The following is a 21,857-nucleotide window of genomic DNA, read 5'->3' on the forward strand; positions in this document are numbered from 1 at the left end:
ATTAATGACTTGTTATGACTGGTTGATATTAATGACTTGTTGTGGCTTATTGTTGTGCTTGTTATGTCTGGTTGATATCAATGCCATACAACACTCCTTCCGTGGCCTCCAACTGCTCTTAAACGCTAGTAAAACCAAATGCATGCTTTTCAACCGGTCGCTGCCTGCACCTGCATGCCCGACTAGCATCACCACCCTGGATGGTTCTGACCTAGAATATGTGGACGTCTATAAGTACCTAGGTGTCTGGCTAGACTGCAAACTCTCCTTCCAGACTCATATCAAACATCTCCAATCGAAAATCAAATCAAGAGTCGGCTTTCTATTCCGCAACAAAGCCTCCTTCACTCAAGCCGCCAAGCTTACCCTAGTAAAACTGACTATCCTACCGATCCTCGACTTCGGCGATGTCATCTACAAAATGGCTTCCAACACTCTACTCAGCAAACTGGATGCAGTCTATCACAGTGCCATCCGTTTTGTCACTAAAGCACCTTATACCACCCACCACTGCGACTTGTATGCTCTAGTCGGCTGGCCCTCGCTACATATTCGTCGCCAGACCCACTGGCTCCAGGTCATCTACAAGTCTATGCTAGGTAAAGCTCCGCCTTATCTCAGCTCACTGGTCACGATGGCAACACCCATCCGTAGCACGCGCTCCAGCAGGTGTATCTCACTGATCATCCCTAAAGCCAACACCTCATTTGGCCGCCTTTCGTTCCAGTACTCTGCTGCCTGTGACTGGAACGAATTGCAAAAATCGCTGAAGTTGGAGACTTTTATCTCCCTCACCAACTTCAAACATCAGCTATCTGAGCAGCTAACCGATCGCTGCAGCTGTACATAGTCTATTGGTAAATAGCCCACCCTTTTCACCTACCTCATCCCCATACTGTTTTTATTTATTTACTTTTCTGCTCTTCTGCACACCAATATCTCTACCTGTACATGACCATCTGATCTTTTATCACTCCAGTGTTAATCTGCAAAATTGTAATTATTTGCCTACCTCCTCATGCCTTTTGCACACATTGTATATAGACCCCCCCTTTGTTTTCTACTGTGTTATTGACTTGTTAATTGTTTACTCCATGTGTAACTCTTTGTTGTATGCTCACACTGCTATGCTTTATCTTGGCCAGGTCGCAGTTGCAAATGAGAACTTGTTCTCAACTAGCCTACCTGGTTAAATAAAGGTGTTCTCAACTAGCCTACCTGGTTAAATAAAGGTGTTCTCAACTAGCCTACCTGGTTAAATAAAGGTGAAATAAAAAAAAAAAAAAAAAAAGGAAGCAGAAGAAGAGAAAGCGCAGCGAGGCGGTGTGTCTCTGCAGTCCTATAAGGGCCTGGCTGAGGTGGCCATCCGCTGCATCTGTGAGCTGCTGGTGGCCCTGCCACAATTCAACTTCCACAACAACATCATCGTCATGGTGGTGCCTTTGATGAACGACCCCATCAAGAGGGTGAGTCTGGAGTAAGAGTTGGATGGGTCCCCCAGAACCCCATATTAGGACATTCAAAAATCTTGTCTCATGACATTCACTATAACATTATACAGTGTGGTTATGCAGAGACATGGAGGTGGCTATATGGAGTTGTAGCTTTACTTAACCCTTTACACTTGTGGAAATGTGTCTATATTGATCGGGCTAAATTGACTATATCAGGGTTCCCCACCTGGCCCACGGGTGGTGTAAGTTGGCCCCCCATGTTTTCTGAGCAAAAATTCAGAAAATATATTTTGTTAAAATTTTGTTTGGCATTAAAGACTGTAAAAACACAAGGACATCAGCTCAGAGTGATTTACATTTTGGAAATCTGTTCCCAAGTCTTCTCACGCATAATAGAGAGACGTGATCGTATAATAATAATTGATGATAATTGATTGGATTTATATATAGCACTTTTCTACCAACTGAGGTAGGGGGAAACTCACCTCATCCCCCATCAATGAGCTGCAACCATCTCAGTGATGCACAGCGACCTTTTTTGTGCCAGAACTCTCACCACACATCAGCTATCAGGTGGAGAGATGAGGAGTGATATTTTCCAATTAGGAATGAGGGGGGTGATTAGGTGGCCATGATGGAATGTGGCCAGGTTGGGAATTTAGCCATGACACCGGGGTGAAAACCCCTACTCTTACAATAAGCGCCATGGAATTTTGAATGAGCACAGAGAGTCAGGACACCCATTTTAACGTCCCATCTGAAAGACGGCACCCTACGCAGGACAATGTACCTAAATGTAATCAAGGTTTGAAATTATTGTTTTACTCAAATATTATATTGAGTATAGTGATATGCAGCATATCACTGCTGGCTTGCTTCTGAAGCTAAGCAGGGTTGGTCCAGGTCAGTCCCTGGATGGGAGACCAGATGCTGCTGGAAGTGGTGTTGGAGGGCCAGTAGGAAGGACTCTTTCCTCTGGTCTACAAAATATTCCAATGCCCCAGGGCAGTGATTGGGGACACTGCCCTGTGTAGGGTTCTGTCTTTCGGATGGGATGTTAAACTGGTGTCCTGACTCTCTGAGGTCATTAAAGATCTCATGGCACTTATTGTAAGAGTAGGGTTGTTAACCCCGGTGTCCTGGCTAAATTCCCAATCTGGCCCTCAAACCATCACGGTCACCTAATAATCCCCACAATATTAGGCCCCACTTAAAGGAATACTCCACCCAAAAACTGTTTCGTTAGTCCATTGTTGATATAGTCCCAAAATCTTTTGCTTTTGTCAGCGATCATGTTTTCAAGATATGTAACTTTCAAAATGCAGAAATCATCCCGGTATGATGCAGGAATTTCCTTTAAGTGAGTTGCCTTTGTCTCCTACCTCTGCATTGTCTGTCCCAGGATTATTTCACGATAGGCAAAGCCGATTGATCGTGTTCTCTCAACGGAGGAAGAGGATCCTACGTCGATGAATGTCCCCCCCCCCCCCACGTCGATGATTGCCCCCCCCCCCCCTACGTCGATGAATGTCCCCCCCCCCCTACGTCGATGAATGTCCCCCCCCCCCCCCCCACGTCGATGAATGTCCCCCCCCCCCCCCCCCCCTACGTCGATGAATGTCCCCCCCCCCACGTCGATGAATGCCCCCCCCCCCTACGTCGATGATTGCCCCCCCCACGTCGATGAATGTCTCCCCCCCCCCCCCCTTTTGCCTGTATTTGATTTAAATGGCCTGTAAAATAACAATCAACTGTGAACTGGTTTCTGTTTGACATTGCTTTTTAATCATCCTCTCTGCTGATGTTCAGACACTTTTGACACCTGAGAATATACAAAAACATTTGATACAGTTAAGTGTCGAAGAAGTAATGTTGCGTTAAACCACCTGCCCCATTGATTACTCATTTCCCTACAGTCCTGTACACCCCTGTATAAACCTCAATCTCAGAGTAATGTATTCACAGAAAGAAAGTTGCACACTAATTATGCACCCAAACATTTCATGGTTATACAGTGCCTTCAGAAAGTATTCATAGCTCTTGACTTATTCCACATTTTGTGTTACAGCCTGAATTCAAAATGTATTAAATATTTGTTTTCCTCTCACCCATCTACACACAATACCCCATAATGACAAAGTGAAAACACGTTTTTAGAAATGTTAGCAAATATGTTGAAAATGAAATGCAGATGTATTCACACCCTTGAGTCAATACATGTTAGAATCACCTTTGGCAGTGATAACAGCTTTGAGTCTTTCTGGGTAAGTCTCTAAAAGCTTTTAACACCTGGATGGTACATTATTTGCCCATTTATAATTTTCAAAATTCTTAACTCAATTGGTTGTTGATCATTGCTAGACAACCATTTAATTCTTGCAACTTGGCAATCAACTCCAGTAGATTTGGCCTCGTTTTAGATTATTGTCCTGCTGAAAGGTAAATTCATCTCCCAGTGTTTGGTGGAAAGCAGACTGAAACCAAATTTTCCTGTAGGATTTTGCCTTTGCTTAGCTCTATTCTGTTAATTTGTCTTCCTGAAAAACTCCCCAGGCCTTAAGGATTACAAGCATACCCATAACATTATTCAAGAGAAATTGCTTTGCCACATTTTTTGCAGTATTACTTTAGTGCCTTATTGTAAACAGCATGCATGTTTTTTAAAATATTTGTATTCTGTACAGGCTTGTCACTGTCAATTAGGTTAGTATTGTGGAGTAACTACAATGTTGACCCAACCTCAGTTTTCTGCCATCACAGCCATCCATTAAACGCACCATTGGTCTCATGGTGAAATCCCTGAGCGGTTTCCTTCCTCTCCGGCAACTGAGTTAGGAAGGATGCCTGTATCGTTGTAGTGACTGGGTGTATTGATACACCATCCAAAGCAATTAATAACTTCCTCATGCTCAATGGGATATTCAATGTCTTTGACCCATCTACGAATAGGTGCACTTTGAGGCATTAGTAAACATCCTTGGTCTTTGTGGTTGAAATTCCCTGCTCAACTGAGGGACTTTACAGATAATTATAGGTGTTGGGTAGAGATGAGGTAGTCATTCAAAACTCATGTTAAATTGCACACAGAGTCCATGCAACTTGTGACTTAAGAAAATGTTTACTCCTGAACTTAAGGCCGTAGCAAAGGGGTTGAATGTTTGACTCAAAACATTCAAGCTTTTCATTTGTAAAAATGTTGGGGAAAAAAACATTTCACTTTGACATTATGGGGTATTGTGTGTAGGCCAGTGACAAAATAATCAATCAATTATAAATTCAGGCTGTAAACAAATGTAAACGTCAAGGTGTGAATACTTTGACAGCACTGTAGGTTGCTATACCCACTAAAATGTTTGGTGGCATAGTGTAAAACTTTATTTTTATAGTTTACTCTCCAATAATCAGCACCTCTACAAAACAGTTTTGGGGTGTGTGTCAGTTTATGCCTTTTACTAGACCAAGTAATCCAAACATGAAATATGACTAATGATTTTATTGTGGTCATAATATAGAACAATTATTAGTCCAAGTAATTAAGACAGTAGTCCCCCGACGGTCACATCACATGAAGTGAACATGTTACTATGACATTCATCATGGGGGTGAGACTCCAAGAGCTAAAAACATAAATGTGGAAATGTTAAGTCGCTGAAATTCAATTTACCATAACGGTATGCGCTTGACACAACTTGACAAACGTTAAATGTTCAGCATTGACGCTAATAAACATTACATGAAAAGCATACAATGCCAGTGTGCAGCAGAATAACTAATACTAGCTATATATTAAAGCCTCCATGTTAAAAGTACATATTTAAATTACAAATATAAAGTTAGTCACAACAGTGAAAGCATTTTTCCTCCACGCCTTCAAATAAATTAAGACAATTCAAATATTTTTTCTACTTGCAGGAAAAACTCGATAAGAGCTTTGTACCCAAAATAATAAAGGAAAGAACCAACCTTCACAATCAGATAAATACAACATACAAAACATCTCGACAACAATAGTCATGTTATATTACAACTCAGGTCTAAAAGGTTAAGAGAAAGACATTTGACCCCTTCAAAAAGCAAACAGGGAAGAGATGGTAGTTTGCTATTACATTGTCAGCCAAATGTCATCGGCATTACAATCCTCATAAGGTAAAATTACTGTTTGGATTTCATTACTGAAAACTGAATGAAGAGCCAGAGGCCATAGTCAACCAAGTCAAATTAAAACATATTTTTTCAAAATAAAAGGGGTGACAAAACATACCAAAAGAAAAAGCTTGGTAAAAAATGATAGTTATAATGCAGTCTGTTGATACTTTTTCCATAATATTGTCATGATGGAAAGTTGTAGTTGATTGGTTGCTAATTTGCTGATATTGGACATTTAAGTACTGTAGCATCTACAGATCTCATACAGCGGCTGCATAAAAGCCCATCATTTTGTCTGCTGTGAGATTGTATGGACCCAGGGGAGAGGCTGAAATATGTATCTAGATCTGTAATGCCCTGAGGAAGTAGACATCTGGGCAGTACCAACGATCAGACAAGATACACACACAAAGTACAACATAAAGAATGAATTAGAAAATGCCAAACCTTCATAGTTTAAAACATGTACTAAGTTGGAAAAACTACAGACAATGACTTTGTTAATCATGTCTCTTACACAGTGATCCACAGTCCAAACCAAGGAGGGAATCAACATTAAACAAAGTTTCTGACAACTGATTGAAATGGACGGTTAAAACACTTGAGGGTTCTAGTCAATCCGTATCGCGGAAGATCAGCGTGACTGAAATTTAAAAGGCCATGTTTACGTGTTAGCCGAAAGGACGTTTCAATTTTCGATCTCGCAATCTAATGCTTCAGCAATCCAGATCGACCAGAGCCATTAGTAGACTACGGTTTACTGCTTTAATCAATTTCATCAGCAAACAATTCAAACAAATGTTACTAGATAAAGCTGTGGGTCTGCAATCAATATGCCAATCAATAAATTGGGAACAATATCAGAAAACTCTAAAACCCTTTACTGACCTTGTTATGCTGGTTATGTGTGCTCCAATGGAAAGAAATCAATAACATTACATTAAAACTACATTTGAGATTTTAACGAAAATAAGTATATCTGGGGATTCGAAAACCTCTCTTGAGTTTGACATTGAAGAAGTGATGGTGGTTCTCAACTTTGACCTGATGAAAAGTTTGAATTTGAAGCCAAAATCATATTGAGGTGGAAACCCATTCAAGGTGACCTCACAACTTCATATCAAACAATGATTCACCCTCAAAGTAGAGAGAGCAAGTACTGAGCGTAACAGCAGAACATCAACTACGTGCAAAACACTGAACATCTTCAAATACACAACTATGTGTTAGAAATTACAGTACTGTGAAAACTGGGTCACAAAGGGAATCATACAACAAGCCAGCTTGTTGGCCACATTCACAATGCCCTCATTCTTAGCAGGAGAAAGGCTGGTAGCCGCAGTTATAGCTGCCTTCCGTACCACAACTACATACGCTGCCTGGATTCAATGCAGCCATTCAACACCAGCCTACATACAGTAAGGGCATGACGCAGCTGTGGGTATTCATTCTCAAAGAAACCAGGCTGAACCGGGTTAGGCTGGCTGCTACATCCAGTATCTGTCTCCTCAACATTGCTACCTCATCCCTGGGCGTCACTTCAAGGGTGTATTCATTGGGCACCAAACGGAAGAAAACTAAAACACAGAGGGACTACCTAAACTTGTCCAGTAAGAAACATTTGTTTAATTTTCCGTTGCAAAATGCTCCGCTACAGCGTACCCTAATGAATATGACCCAGGTAGAGGGGGGACGGCTAACGACCCTGTAGATGACGAGGTCTTCCTTCACTCAGAACCGTCATCCTGGAGCCGCCATTCCAAATCAACCAGCCAGTCTGGGTGGGACTTTCTGGGGGAAGCTCTTCACTCATGGGAGGGAGTAACTCGACTCATCATGGTGTGTTCAGGAACACAGGTGCTCTCTAGGGTGGTGGAGGGGACCTAGCTTCATTTGTGGATCTTCCAGTTCCTCAGCAGAGGGAGGGACCAAGTAGAAGGGGTCACATAGCCGGTGTGGGCCCCGCCCCCCAGGAGGAGCCTCTCTGCCTCAGCCCGGCCCTCCATCACCCAGGCCTCGAGTCCTGCAGAGAGAGACCCTGCGAAGGGAGAGACGGAAGTCAGGGGTTAGAGAGAAGACATGGACAACAGGACGACACAGACATACACTCTGTGTATAGTAGAGAAGACTTCAGATGCATGATGCAATACGCAATTGCCCGTGTCATTGTCCACACAAACATACTGTGTATCTGTAGATGTCATACTACAGTATAATGTAATAACACACAAACAGTATTGAAATAAAGCACATTGTAGCCAAGATGCAAAACACTGCAGAGAGAAATAGATTATTTAGACATGTTATGGAGTGCTGCTGGTGTTATTGCATTCCGGTTTAGAATATTACACTCACACTTAACCACACCTCATATCTATAAACCCGTTGACACTCCACAGCCTGGTTAAACACAGCAACCCAACAGCCGTAAATCACACCCTTACTGGTCCCTGGGTGACACGTTTATGCTAATTTGTGGGGTGATAAAGTATCTCATTAAATATATGGCGTTGTGTAAACAAAGGAAGATGTCAGAAGTTAAGGAATTGAAGAAAGAAAACTGACTATGGAAGACACGAAGAAGAAGGACAAGCCCTAGCTGCAAAGACAACAGGAAACTGTAGGGACTTCCGTACCTTCTGGGGACTCTATGCACACACTGCCGACCGAACGTCTCTCACTCACGGGTCTCAGTCAGAGGCACATTGCATGCTGCCCTGCAGTTCTCATCCTTACTGTGACTGCTCTCCTGGGCGGCTGGAGCCGGGATGCTCCGGCTGCGACACGTCAGCTTTTTCAGCTCGCTGGCAAACGAGATGCCCTTCCTCTTGTCCTCACGGGCCATCTGAGTACACACACACACACACCAACAGTCAGTGTTATACCTGATAAGAGCGAGAAAGATTATTGCTGCTCATATGAACTTGAGCCGATGCGTGGGTCTCTCAAACATTGGCATAATTGTATCATTTACACAAACGTTTGAGGTATTACATGCTTATTTTTCAAGTTCAGATTCAGCTCTTTTTATTTTTAGAAGTCACTTCTCTACAATTAGTAGAGATGTACACTAATACATATATACACACACACACTGGCACAGTTCATTCCTTCCCTCCAAACCTGGGTACCTGTTCTTTGAGCTTGAGGATGAACTTCCCTGCGCCCCTCCAGCGGCCCTGGACCTGGTACACACACTCCTGGTCCAGGAGGACCCTCTGGAAGGGCTTAGCTTGAGAAGACTTCTTACTGCTGGCCTCCTTCGACACCTCCTCCACCAACACATAGTCACTGGGGTTAGTGTTACTCAGAATGCTCAGGGAGTACTTGGCTTTGCTCAGCGTCTGTAAAGGAGACCCGAGGAAAGATATTTTTCTTTAACGAAGACCATGTCCTTTCAGTCCAAAGCCATTTCAAAATCAGCTGTCAACAGTTCATTCATTCATGTGTATCTGTAGGTTTAACTTGTTCTGAATCGCATACACCGGTTTAGTGCATGAATTGATGTCAGAAAATATGCATATAAAAGCCAGTCTCCTGTGATTCCTGTTTTTAATGTGCAGCGCCACATCATCACCTGGTGGATGATGTCCTGTGCCGTGCTGTATCGAGGGGCTCTGATGACTGTGTGAGGTTGTTCTGGGGACACGTCGTGCACCTGGACGAAGAAGGTGTCGTCCTCCCCTGCTACCACCCTCTCCACGCCCTCCTCCACTCTCTCCACCACTCTGTTCTTATAGTTCAGGTTCTGCCAACACAGCATTTCATTATTCAAATTGTTTCGTTATTGAGACTTTCCCCTGTATGAAAGTAAAGTGGTGTGTAATTCAGAACATGTCCACAAGATGGGGGCCTTAGAACATGAAGAAATTCATAACAATTCTATAGAACAAAAAAATACACGATTTGTTTGAAAATGAATTGGCTTGACCTATTTCTCATATAAATATCTTGACTCTAGAACAGTGTTGATTAAAAAGTGGCACCTCTTCCTTGGTTTTAAGGTAGATTCTGCCCACATATCCCTCTTCAGGCTGCCAGCTGTTGACCACCCTGACGATCTCCTCCTCGGAGGCTAGGGGGCGCTGCTGAGGACACCGCTTACTGTCACTGCGGTCCTTCACCAGAGGCACCTTCTCCTCACACAGGAAGTACTCACCAGCACCTTCTGTGGACGTCGGTAACTAAAGTTGGGAGAGGGGAAATCCATGAGCCACTTTGGCAGGTGTGTGTGGGCGTGCGTCAGTCTGTGGGTGGGAGGGCTGGGACTGACCGTATCCAGTAGCTGTCTGACGGTGGTCTGCTGCTTCACAGACACTACAGTGAAAGGCTCTGGACCTGGGACACCATGGACTGTCACCTGGTGCTGCTGGGCTGCCCTCCGCTCCTCAGAACTGAACAGCTGCCAGGGATACGTACAGATAGATACGACAGAGTATTTTACACAGTCCTCTCATGCACTTTAAGGTTGCTAGCTAATTAGCTCATCGGATGCTGTTCGACGAGCTCCAAAAAAATCTAAGTAATCCCTAGATGTTCCTTCCCTAGTGGGGTGTGAGCGTGTGTTACCATGGCAGCAGGCAGGGCTGTGCCGGTGGGGCTCTCCTCTACTCTGCGGCTGTAGACGAACAGACTGGAAACCTCCAGGGGCTCGTTGTGCTGTGTCCTCAGCTGGATGTGTCTGTAACCTGGAACAACACACAACCAACCACAGACATTAACAACAGGGAGTAGAAGTGTATTAACCTGGCCACATGTCATGCTATAGCTGCTAGCCAACTCTGTACATAGTGTGTTGATAAATACAGTAGCGTGTTGCTACATAGCGTGTGGACAAATAGCCTATTGATAGGTTTCATGCTGTCCCTTGAGAACATTTGTCAGGAATATTTAAAGTGAAAATAGAACAGTTTAAATGAATCACTTTCTTCCTCCTCTATTCCTCTCCACCCCCCACCCCCCTCCTCTTCCTCACCTGGTTTGAAGGCCCGTAGAGGCAGCGTCCTTTGAGCGGTGGTCTGGGAGCTGTTATTCTCAACCACAGCGATGCGCAGGAAGCAGGCGTCCTCGAAGTGCACGTGGAACAGGAAGTGCTCTGACCACATGGGGTTGAGTGTGTTGCGGTGGATGGGCTTGGTGCGGAAGTGGCAGCAGTCCACGGGCATGCCCAGCACGTCCACCTCCACACAGGGGCTGCCCGCGCTGTTGGCAGGGCACACGTTCTGCCCCGACACAATCTGACAGAGAGGGGGAGGACATCTTTACTTCATGTCAAAACACTTTAATACAGATACATGACTTATTTACTTAGTACTTTATAATACTTCTGTCAGCCTAGTGGTTAAGCGCGTTGGGCCAGTATCCGAAAGGTCGCTGGTTTGAATCCCTGAGCTGACTAGGTGAAAAATCTGTCGATGTGTCCAAACTGCACCTGTTAGTCACTCCGGAGGAGAAATTAAACATCTCTTTGTTTAGACATAACTAGTCTTTTACCCTTCACTATTGCAAAATATTTATTGCGTGGCGTCCCTGTCTGTCAACTAGACAAATCAGATTTATGATGCAAATAGCTCTAATAAACCATCAAAGCCATGCTGAAGAGCCGATGGGAGTGCTCTGGGTAAGTGTGTGTTAATACCCAGAAGGGTAGTTAGTGGGAGAAACCAGTACATAGGTCATATTGAAGTGCGTTTGGCTACATTCTAGTTTTTGTTGGGTTGAGTATCGGGGTATCCCTAGAGGGGGAGAGATTGTGTGTGTACTCCCAGAGCACTGTGTGTGTGTGTGTGTGTGTGTGTGTGTGTGTGTGTGTGTGTGTGTGTGTGTGTGTGTGTGTGTGTGTGTGTGTGTGTGTGCACATGCGTCCATGTACAGTCCCATCCATAGTCAATTCCTATTGGACAAACTATAATCTAAAACACAACCAAAACAAACTGAACCTTGATCTTAATACTAAACCTTTGACTACTTAATGCCCTATAAGTGAATTTGTTCAAATACTTGAGTTCTTCAAATGGGGGGACAAGATACATAAGTGCTTTCATTCTTAAACGGTAAAACAGAGATGTATGAAAATACACTCTAATAAAAGGTGACATTCCGTACTGTCGCCTCATATGAAACATTTGAACTCAAATCCAAAATGCTAGAGTATAAAAAACTCTGTTTGCAGTCCAAAAACATAGAGAGGTGTGCGTGAGTGCTCACCGTCAGAGAATAGAGTGTTGGGCTCATGCTCTCTACATCTCTCTCCAGGGGGCAGAGTTGCTGGTAGAGGGGACAGCAGCGATCCCACAACACTGGAGGTTTCAGAACGTAACCACAATGCCCATTTGCTTCAAACAGAGCTGTGTTCAACTGCATGGGCAGGTCTAGAGAGAGAGAGAGAGAGAGAGAGAGAGAGAAGAGAGTGAGCAGAGAAGAGAGCGAGCAGAGCAGAGAGCAGAGAAGAGAGCGAGCAGAGCAGAGAGCGAGCAGAGCAGAGAGCAGAGAAGAGAGCGAGCAGAGAAGAGAGCGAGCAGAGAGCGAGCAGAGCAGAGAGCGAGCAGAGCAGAGAGCGAGCAGAGCAGAGAGCGAGCAGAGCAGAGAGCGAGCAGAGCAGAAAGCGAGCAGAACAGAGAGCAGAGAAGAGAGCGAGCAGAGAGCGAGCAGAGAAGAGAGCGAGCAGAGCAGAGAGCGAGCAGAGCAGAGAGCAAGCAGAGAGCGAGCAGAGAAGAGAGCGAGCAGAGAAGAGAGCAAGCAGAGAAGAGATCGAGCAGAAAAGAGCGCGAGCAGAGAAGAGAGCGAGCAGAGAAGAGAGCGAACAGAGAAGAGAGCAAGCAGAGAAGAGCGCGAGCAGAGCAGAGAGCGAGCAGAGAAGAGAGCGAGCAGAGGTAGAGATGGAGAAAGTGTGTGAAAGAGGGGAGAAAAGGAGAGAAGGAAAAAAAATAGCAGACCTTACATTCTAAATCCATTGTTCCACAAGCATCACTTAACATCATTTTTGTTTGGAAACGCTGAATTGGCACAGGTGAGTGGAAAAACATATCAGCTTGCAAAGCTGCGTCCAAGCTTTGTAAATTAGTGTAAAACAGACAAAGCCCATAAAATGCATCAGGCCCATCAGTATCACAACCATGTTCAGTGTACCGAGTGGACTAGGTGCTGCCAAGGTCAGAGCGCCCCCTTACAGAGAAATGACATGACATGCATTCGAGCACAACCCTGCCAGTGTTTCTCCAATACATCTCCACAGGGTGATACTGTAATGCACCCTGCCCACGCCATTTCCAATGAGTAAGCAACTAGAGTTTCATGAAAAGTTCAATGAGTTCAAGAAGTAGGGCCCTGAGTTTTTTATTACCATGTCACCTGACCAGGGAAGAACTCAAGAGCCCTAGTTATAGACTTCATGGGTTACTTCCTGATAAAGTCCCAGCCTGGTCCTGGACAATTAAAAAATATATACTTTCAATGAAGAATCACCATTGAGCATAGTCTCATCCAGGGACTAACCTGGACCGACCCTCTCAGTAAACCTCCACTCCATCACCTTACCGTCAGTCTGATAATTGAGAGCCACCACTTGCATGCCGTGTAGCCAGAAGGGCAGAGGGTTGGGGTTGGCTGAGTCGATGCGCGTGGCGGCCGGGTAGGTCCTTAGCAGCTGGCAGGTGGTGTGCTGGATCAGCTTCCGGGAGAAGCGACGGCAGAGGCGCTTGGCAGCGTTCTCGTTCACCGAGGAGATGTGGTAGCACTTGGGAGTGCGGATGATGGCGCTCAGTGACGCGCTGGGGCTGAGTACGGGCGACGTCTGCTCCTCCCAGCCCAGACGCATGGCCTCCACACCACCTGGAGGGCAGTCAGACAGACAAATGTACATTTACAACCTAGCTAGTCATTTAGCAGATTCCCATTCTGATACTAATACCGATTATAATACTAATACTGATTATAATACTAAAACTGATTCTGATACTAATACTGATTCTGACACTAATACTGATTCTGACACTAATACTGATTCTGACACTAATACTGATTCTGATACTAATACTGATTCTGACACTAATACTGATTCTGACACTAATACTGATTCTGACACTAATACTGATTCTGACACTAATACTGATTCTGACACTAATACTGATTCTGATACTAATACTGATTCTGATACTGATTCTGATACTAATACTGATTCTGACACTAATACTGATTCTGATACTAATACTGATTCTGATACTGATTATAATACTAATACAAATACTGATTCTGACACTGATACTAATACTGATACTCATTCTGATACGTTTATCCAGAGCAATAACTGTGAATAGTAAGGACAGATCCAATAACGATTTCAACACATTTAAAAAAAGCTTTTTTCCAGGACCTTAAAGAAGACAATGTAACACTAACATTTCATTAGGTAGGACATTTAAATAATACTAATCGTAACTTCCTTAGTGTTCTCATTGATCATGAAAGAGGCATTAGCTACAATACTATTCAAACGCTCTGCCAAGCCTCAGTGCTGAGCCAGAAAGAACATGGGATTTTCTTTTTGGAGGCCCATTTCAACCCTTCTACAAACCCTTTACAAATGTCACGACAGCTCCTCTCAGCATCTTTCAGTATACTTTTGATTACACCGTGCACTCACTTTTAGAGGGCCATTTTAAGTATGGAAAAGTTAACAGGCTGGTTCCCATGGGGTGTAGTCCGACTATGTGGGTGTCCTTCCCTGTCCCATCACATCCCGTCCCCCAGCTCCAGGTCTAGGGGTCTGGGTCATGGGGAAAGGCCCCGGCCATATGTACCCTTCCCTGTCCCTTCACATCCCGTCCCCCAGCTCCAGGTCTAAGGGTCTGGGTCATGGGGAAAGGCCCGGCCATACGTACCCTTCCCTGGGGTCCGGCCCAGCGTCACCGCCTCCCCGGGGCTGCCTCCGCTACGACCAGGAACCGTGCCAAAGATGGACTTCCTGCTCTTTCTGTCTTTTCTTCTGCCAGAGGCCGAAGGAGAGAGGGTGGAGAGGCCTGTTTCCCACACAAGACAGATGGACACACACACAGAAAGAGAGCCCCAGACGAGAGTGTAAGACAAGGGCACCAGCTCTCCTCCTCTCGCTGGTTTAATGTTGCTTGTTTGTTCTGGCTGTGCTCTGGAGAATTATGCCCCTAGCAGATGTGCACCTGATTCTAATTTACCATCAATTCATAGACCTGTATTTTATTCCTTTGTGAACTTTTAATCGGTATCCCTCACGATTGAAAAATCACCAGGCAGAATAAAAACACTCTAGGAATAAGCAAACGCACAACATTGTGAACATAAACCATTTCTATGCTGGAATGAGCCATACAGTAAAGTCAATTAACTGAAAGGAGGACTACCAGGGAACTTGACGGCCTGGCAGTAGATGACGAGGTCAGAGAGCTCCTGAGCGATCTGTCGACTCTCCTTCTTGTTCTGGGGGAGATGGAACTCTTCTCCCAGCTCCATGTCAAATACCTGGGGTAGGAGCAGAGTCAGTCACTCCATCTGGGATTACTTCCAAGAAAAAAACAATTTCAGGTGCATTTGTCAAATCTGGTGTCTCCTAGTTCTCAATGGTCTCTCTTGGTTCAGAGACTAGAGGTCAAGGGTTAGAGGTGAAACCAACCTTCCCTTTGCTCTGGGTTACAGCATTGTCTGCTTTCTTCATCCTCTTGGGCATCTCATCAATGATGGGATGATCATCCTTGTCACCCGGGGACTTCCCGTCTGGTTTATCGTCTAGGATGTTATCTGAGAAACAGAACCATCAACTTTGAGGGAGGGAGGGAGTCAGGCAGACCAGCTTTATTTAATCAACGGACTGCTTTCAATGTGATGTTAGTCAATGGTTTCACATTAAGTCTTCTTTGTCAAACCATAAGTGCTAAACTGGGAAGAATTCCATCCCATATCAGATAGCTTGCTTGCAATGCTGGGAATTGGGGAAATGCCATTCCGAGGAAAACATTGGTCCCCCACGAATACCACAATGCAATGCAGATTCTGTAAACAAAGAGCTGGGAGTTTGAGCCTCCTGTTCTTCTCTCGCCCACACACAGCAGGACACAAAACATGAATATAAGCCGTCCATCACACACATCCAAAGTCAAAGTGCTTTGCGGTTAAAGAGGAATTTTCACCAACATGACAGTTATTTCACAGGAGGAATCCCACCGGTTCAGTGCAGTTACAGTACAGTGTAGTGTCGTCTGTCTGTGTCTCATACTGCTCTGGTTACATGTGGTAGTGGCTGGTGAGAGCATCGCTTATCCCCAGAGCTCCTAACAGTAGAGTTTTTTAACCCCCGCGGCTCCCCGTTGGACAGGGGCGCGCAGGGGCCTGAGAAAACAGATGTCTTTGTTTTCTCTCTCTGATGAGCCACAGCCACCAGCTAGGTCAGGACGTACACATCAAAACACAGCAGTGCGGATGGGGGGTGGCGTATTTACACTATACTGGCCCTGTGTGTACTGACAGCACGGAGACAAACAGATCATTAGACATGACCCCCCCCCCCCCCCCCCCCCCCGGGCGACATGACCATCATCCCATCTGCAGCGTAGTACTACAACAAAACCCCAAACACAATGTAACAGTTCCAGACTTCTAACCCACCCAGTACCCACACTTGGAACATTAAAAGCCTTGAATTCACTCCAGATAGCGCGACGGAGACATGCAAAGCGTACAGCACCCAGGCCAAGCTCACTGCACAGGCAGAGTGTTACAGTAGGAGCCATGCAGTAGCGCTGGTACTGTGAAGGCGGGGCGGCTGGTTATGTTGTTCAGTTTACCTTCAGGGCTATACGAGGCAGTGGACGCTGTAAGAACGTCAGCTAAGGAAGCACAATGGAACCGTCAGGGACAGAGGGACAGGGGAGGAGAGAGTACAGGAATAACAGAAACCCATCTCCAAGTAGAGCTACGGTAACTCGTGTTCAAAAGAGAGAATCAAGGAAGATGTTACAAAGAAGAGTCTAGATACAAGATCTCACTCCTACATTACTGGTCCATGTATGTGCAGTGTACATTACTGGTCCATGTATGTGCTGTGTACATTACTGGTCCATGTATGTGCTGTGTACATTACTGGTCCATGTATGTGCAGTGTACATTACTGGTCCATATATGTGCAGTGTATATTACTGGTCCATGTATGTGCAGTGTACATTACTGGTCCATGTATGTGCAGTGTACATTACTGGTCCATGCGTGTGCAGTGTACATTACTGGTCCATGCATGTGCAGTGTACATTACTGGTCCATGCATGTGCTGTGTACATACCTGGTCCATGCATGTGCTGTGTACATTACTGGTCCATGCATGTGCTGTGTACATTACTGGTCCATGCATGTGCTGTGTACATTACTGGTCCATATATGTGCAGTGTATATTACTGGTCCATGTATGTGCAGTGTACATTACTGGTCCATGTATGTGCAGTGTACATTACTGGTCCATGTGTGTGCAGTGTACATTACTGGTCCATGCATGTGCAGTGTACATTACTGGTCCATGCATGTGCTGTGTACATTACTGGTCCATGCATGTGCTGTGTACATTACTGGTCCATGCATGTGCTGTGTACATTACTGGTCCATGCATGTGCTGTGTACATTACTGGTCCATGCATGTGCTGTGTACATTACTGGTCCATGCATGTGCTGTGTACATTACTGGTCCATGCATGTGCTGTGTACATTACTGGTCCATGCATGTGCTGTGTACATTACTGGTCCATGCATGTGCTGTGTACATTACTGGTCCATGCATGTGCTGTGTACAGTCGTGGCCAAAAGTTGAGAATGACACAAATATTAATTTCCACAAAGTTGCTGCTTCAGTGTCTTTAGATATTTGTCAGATATTACTATGGAATTCTGAAGTATAATTACAAGCATTTCATTAGTGTCAAAGGCTTTTATTGACAATTACATGAAGTTGATGCAAAGAGTTAATATTTGCAGTGTTGACCCTTCTTTTTCAAGACCTCTGCAATCCGCCCTGGCATGCTGTCAGTTAACTTCTGGGCCACATCCTGACTGATGGCAGCCCATTCTTGCATAATTAATGCTTGGAGTTTTCTTGAGGATTGACCACAAGTTCTCAATGGGATTAGGGTCTGGGGAGTTTCCTGGCCATGGACCCAAAATATCGATGTTTTGTTCCCCAAGCCACTTAGTTATCAATTTTGCCTTATGGTAAGGTGCTCCATCATGCTGGAAAAGGCATTATTCATCTCCAAACTGTTCCTGGATGGTTGGGAGAAGTTGCTCTCGGAGGATGTGTTGGTACCATTCTTTATTCATGGCTGTGTTCTTAGGCAAGAAGCAACGCCACACATGAATGGTCTCAGGATGCTTTACTGTTGGCATGACACAGCACTGATGGTAGCGCTCACCTCGTCTTCTCCGGACAAGCTTTTTCCGGAAAGGTGATTCATCAGAGAAAATGACTTTACCCCGGTCCTCAGCAGTCCAATCCCTGTACCTTTTGCAGAATATCAGTCTGTCCCTGATGTTTCTCCTGGAGAGAAGTAGCTTCTTTGCTGCCCTTCTTGACACCAGGCAATCCCTTAAAAGGCTTCGCCTCACTGTACGTGCAGATGCACACACCTGCCTGCTGCCATTCCTGAGCAAGCTCTGTACTGGTGGTGCCCCGATCCCGCAGCTGAATCAACTTTAGGAGACGGTCCTGGCGCTTGTTGGACTTCCTTGGGCGCCCTGACGCCTTCTTCACAACAATTGAGCCGCTCTCCTTGAAGTTCTTGATGATCCAATAAATGGTTGATTTAGGTGCAATCCTACTGGCAGCAATATCCTTGCATGTGAAGCCCTTTTTGTGCAAAGCAATGATGATGGCACGTGTTTCCTTGCAGGTAACCATGTTTGACAGAGGAAGAACAATTATTCCAAGCACCACCCTCCTGTTGAAGCTTCCAGTCTGTTATTCGAACTCAATCAGCATGACAGAGTGATCTCCAGCCTTGTCCTCATCAACATTCACACCTGTGTTAACGAAAGAATCACTGACATGATGTCAGCTGGTCCTTTTGTGGCAGGGCTGAAACGCAGTGGAAATGTTTTATGGGGATTCAGTTCATTTGCATGGCAAAGAGGGACTTTGCAATTCATCTGATAACTCTTCATAACATTCTGGAGTATATGCAAATTGCCATCATATAAACTGAGGCAGCAGACTTTGTGAAAATTAATATTTGTGTCATTCTCAAAACTTTTGGCCACGACTGTACATTGTTACTGAGGGTTTATATACAGTCAAAGCGAGTATCTGTCTCACCATCAGACAGGGATTCATAGTCATCGTCGTACTCGTCTTCCTCCTCTTCATCATCATCATTGTGGTTACCAGGTGAGCTGCCAGCCGGTGCCCCGTTGCCGGCCTGGGCCTGGATGTGGGCCAGCTGGTGAGCCTGAGGGAACAGAGCACAGTATGATTGGTGGAAAGTACAGTAGCCATTGCCCCCATGTCAACAAGCAAACTACCTAAGACAAACCTGACGTCATCCTGCGAGGGACGCGTGCATAATAATGCACGTGTTCACACTGTATAAGATCTCACCTTCTGTTTGACAATGTCGACGGGAGCCTGGTGTGCTTTCAGCTTCTTGTTCTTGAGGAGGATCTTTCCCTTCAGTTGCAACGGGGAGGGCAGCAGAGGGTCATCAGAGAAATCGCTCTCAAACAGGAATTTGGTCACCAGCTTGTCTCCGAACACAGTCTTCAAAACACAAACAAACAGGAATCCTCACAGGCTCGCTACAATCAAAGGCTTTTTAAAGTACTTGGAGCAATCTCCAAAGGAAGGAATGCAGTAACAAGGTTCTTCGAGACAGGACACATGACACATCAGCTAGAATCCCTACAGATCAGGTCCATTGGAGCCAGGAGGAGGTACCTTGAAGATTTCAGCCATTTTGCGTTGCTGGGGTAGAGAGCAGTGGTTCTCAATGGACAGGATGACCGGCATGTCTGAGTTGACAAAAGCAGTGCGATTGACCGCCTCCACCACATCCTAGAAGACCACGGGTTACAATACATGAGGCATAACATACATGACACTAGTCCCATTTATTCTAGAATACAACCCGTAGAGATTCCAGCAGTATTAATCATGCTACAATAGAGGTTGGCCATTATTGTACTGTATCTAGGTTAAACAGTGACATAAGGTCAAAAGTGGCAGTGTGCCACGGTCGTGCCAGGGTTGTGCCAGGGTTACAGACTAACCTTGAAGGGGATCTTGGTTGTGAGGGTGTGCCCATGGTAGATAATGGGTGATCCGTCATCTCCATCCCAACAGTCCAGCTCCACACTCCTGCAGCCCTGCAGCAGCACCTAGACAACACAAATGACCACATCCCATAATAATAAGATGGACGATCACACCAACACAGAATTCATCTTATAGCTCAAGTACAGCAGGAGCCCTGGTCAGTTCATATAGTCTGGAAAAACTCCTGACCCTGCTTATGGCAAGGGTCTGAAAACCGGATGTGGGGATCCCGCGCCGGCCTTTCTTTTACACCTGCTACGTTAAGTAAAATGATCAGATGCTTAGAAATCCCCTACAAAACAAAACTAGAAAAAGGTCAATTTCCTGAAGAAAATATATACGGTTGCATCAATCATCACCTGGCTGTAGAGCTCTACAGAGGACTCTCCTTTGAGCTGGTGTCCAGTGAGGTACGTGTTGTGAGAGGACTCTACGTAGTAGTAAGACATGGGATACTGGAGCTCCTCCGTGTTCACCTGAGACTCCTCGTTCTTAGACGCAAAGTTGTCCTTGTCCATTAAAAACCTGGGGAGGATTAGAGGTAAAAAGGTCACTAACAAAACGGGTGAAGAATGTCATCTCAGAATTCCTGTGACGGAATTTCTTGAGTCGGTCAACTTCATATTTCTTGGGAAATTAATGTACCTGGCAAAACCTTCGAAGGACATCCAACCCATCTGACGCATGCTTATGCAAGGCTCAAATTTCTGAGATGGACAAAAGAAACCCAATTAAACAATATTTCACAGTAATCCGGTCCTAACCTATATGTCTACTGTGCAGTATATCACATGTCTGCTTAGTTAAAGGGACATTACACTCCAAAATCTAATTCTGACAATTTCTTCAGACCCTAAAAGACATCCCTTAAGTACAGCTTGCTGGACCAGTCATGTGACCCCCACCTGGATGACGCTGAGGATCTCGTCGTAGGTCAGGTGTTCCCGCTGGCAGTTGACCAAGAAGTCGTTGAGCTGTGGGATGGCCAGCCCCAGCACCCCTAAAGAGGCGTTCTCCACGCCTGTCCCATTGGTCACGATGCTGGCTGCCGCAATGGCGTCCGAGATCTGCTTCTGGTTGTCCGACATCTGCTGCCGTGTTCGGATTAAGAGGCCCAGGTCCGAACCGTTACGGGTCAGCAAGTCTGGAGGACAGGAAAAGTGCATCATTAGAAGTCATTCGCAAACACACCAACGACATCAACGTCCAATACTCCTACACCACAGTGTGAATACACTGTTAAGAGTCCTTCTGAACCAACAAGCCTCTAGAGAGAAATCACAGAGCGTTTGGTGCTTCTGCAATCAAGTAGCTCCCATCAGCCCCCATTCACCATGATTAGACAGACTGAGCACTGAAAGCTTGTACCGTCACCACCCAAACCAATCCAGTTCTCTCATTTATGTATATATTTAAATATATATACACGTTCTGACCTTAAATATACATATGTATTTTATTTACTTTTAAACAATGACTGAACAGTACCCAATGCAAACCACTCACAAACACATAGGAGTACAGTAAAACGACGCGAGGGACAGACCTAGGTCAGGCTGCAGTCCCGTGTCCTTGTCGTCGATCCTCAGGTTGGTGTAGAGTGGGGCAGACTCCGTGCCGGAGCGACTGCAGGGAACGGCGTAGGTGTCAAACAGCTCCTTCAGGTCTTTACGGCTCCGAATGCTACAGAAAAAATGAAATGAAAACAAGAACGGGGGCGTTCACATTCAACTGCTGGAAATATTCAGCCACTCTTGGAGGACATAGACGGAGGACAATGGTATGCTTTTTCATTTTTACATAAGAGCAACATGTTTTGGCGTGTAGCCTTGGTCTTTGTTTTCAACTGAGAGACACTTCAGAAAACCACAGTGTGTCTTTGACAAAACAACCTTGGGAAAGATTGGTTGGATTTGTAAAAGCTTCTTCTGAATGTTTGAATG

The 21,857-nt window shown here is 45.1% G+C and overlaps 1 protein-coding gene across 5 annotated transcripts in view; it reads right to left on the minus strand.

Moving 5' to 3' along the window:
* Positions 1 to 4,932: 4,932 nt before the first annotated feature.
* The window catches only part of plce1 (phospholipase C, epsilon 1), an 80,597-nt gene continuing 63,672 nt past the window's right edge, over positions 4,933 to 21,857 (minus strand). For 2 of the 5 annotated variants that reach the window (XM_031799012.1, XM_031799016.1), the window contains 22 exons: positions 21,461 to 21,597; positions 20,820 to 21,058; positions 20,560 to 20,621; positions 20,274 to 20,439; positions 19,869 to 19,976; positions 19,537 to 19,653; positions 19,201 to 19,359; positions 18,919 to 19,051; positions 16,412 to 16,453; positions 15,244 to 15,368; positions 14,975 to 15,092; positions 14,480 to 14,617; positions 13,137 to 13,430; positions 11,808 to 11,971; positions 10,576 to 10,837; positions 10,170 to 10,288; positions 9,874 to 10,002; positions 9,587 to 9,784; positions 9,178 to 9,348; positions 8,732 to 8,944; positions 8,337 to 8,445; positions 4,933 to 7,638 (listed from right to left, as the gene is read on the minus strand). In XM_031799012.1, coding sequence (XP_031654872.1) covers positions 7,490 to 7,638; positions 8,337 to 8,445; positions 8,732 to 8,944; positions 9,178 to 9,348; positions 9,587 to 9,784; positions 9,874 to 10,002; positions 10,170 to 10,288; positions 10,576 to 10,837; positions 11,808 to 11,971; positions 13,137 to 13,430; positions 14,480 to 14,617; positions 14,975 to 15,092; positions 15,244 to 15,368; positions 16,412 to 16,453; positions 18,919 to 19,051; positions 19,201 to 19,359; positions 19,537 to 19,653; positions 19,869 to 19,976; positions 20,274 to 20,439; positions 20,560 to 20,621; positions 20,820 to 21,058; positions 21,461 to 21,597 — 3,352 coding nt within the window. In that variant the 3' untranslated portion in view covers positions 4,933 to 7,489. Of the gene's footprint in view, positions 7,639 to 8,236; positions 8,446 to 8,731; positions 8,945 to 9,177; positions 9,349 to 9,586; positions 9,785 to 9,873; positions 10,003 to 10,169; positions 10,289 to 10,575; positions 10,838 to 11,807; positions 11,972 to 13,136; positions 13,431 to 14,479; positions 14,618 to 14,974; positions 15,093 to 15,243; positions 15,369 to 16,411; positions 16,454 to 18,918; positions 19,052 to 19,200; positions 19,360 to 19,536; positions 19,654 to 19,868; positions 19,977 to 20,273; positions 20,440 to 20,559; positions 20,622 to 20,819; positions 21,059 to 21,460; positions 21,598 to 21,857 lie in introns of all 5 variants that reach the window. The other 3 variants (XM_031799014.1, XM_031799013.1, XM_031799015.1) reach the window with 3 other exon arrangements.

This window comes from Oncorhynchus kisutch, linkage group LG20 (assembly GCF_002021735.2).
Source record: "Oncorhynchus kisutch isolate 150728-3 linkage group LG20, Okis_V2, whole genome shotgun sequence".
Classification (NCBI taxonomy): Eukaryota; Metazoa; Chordata; class Actinopteri; order Salmoniformes; family Salmonidae; genus Oncorhynchus; species Oncorhynchus kisutch.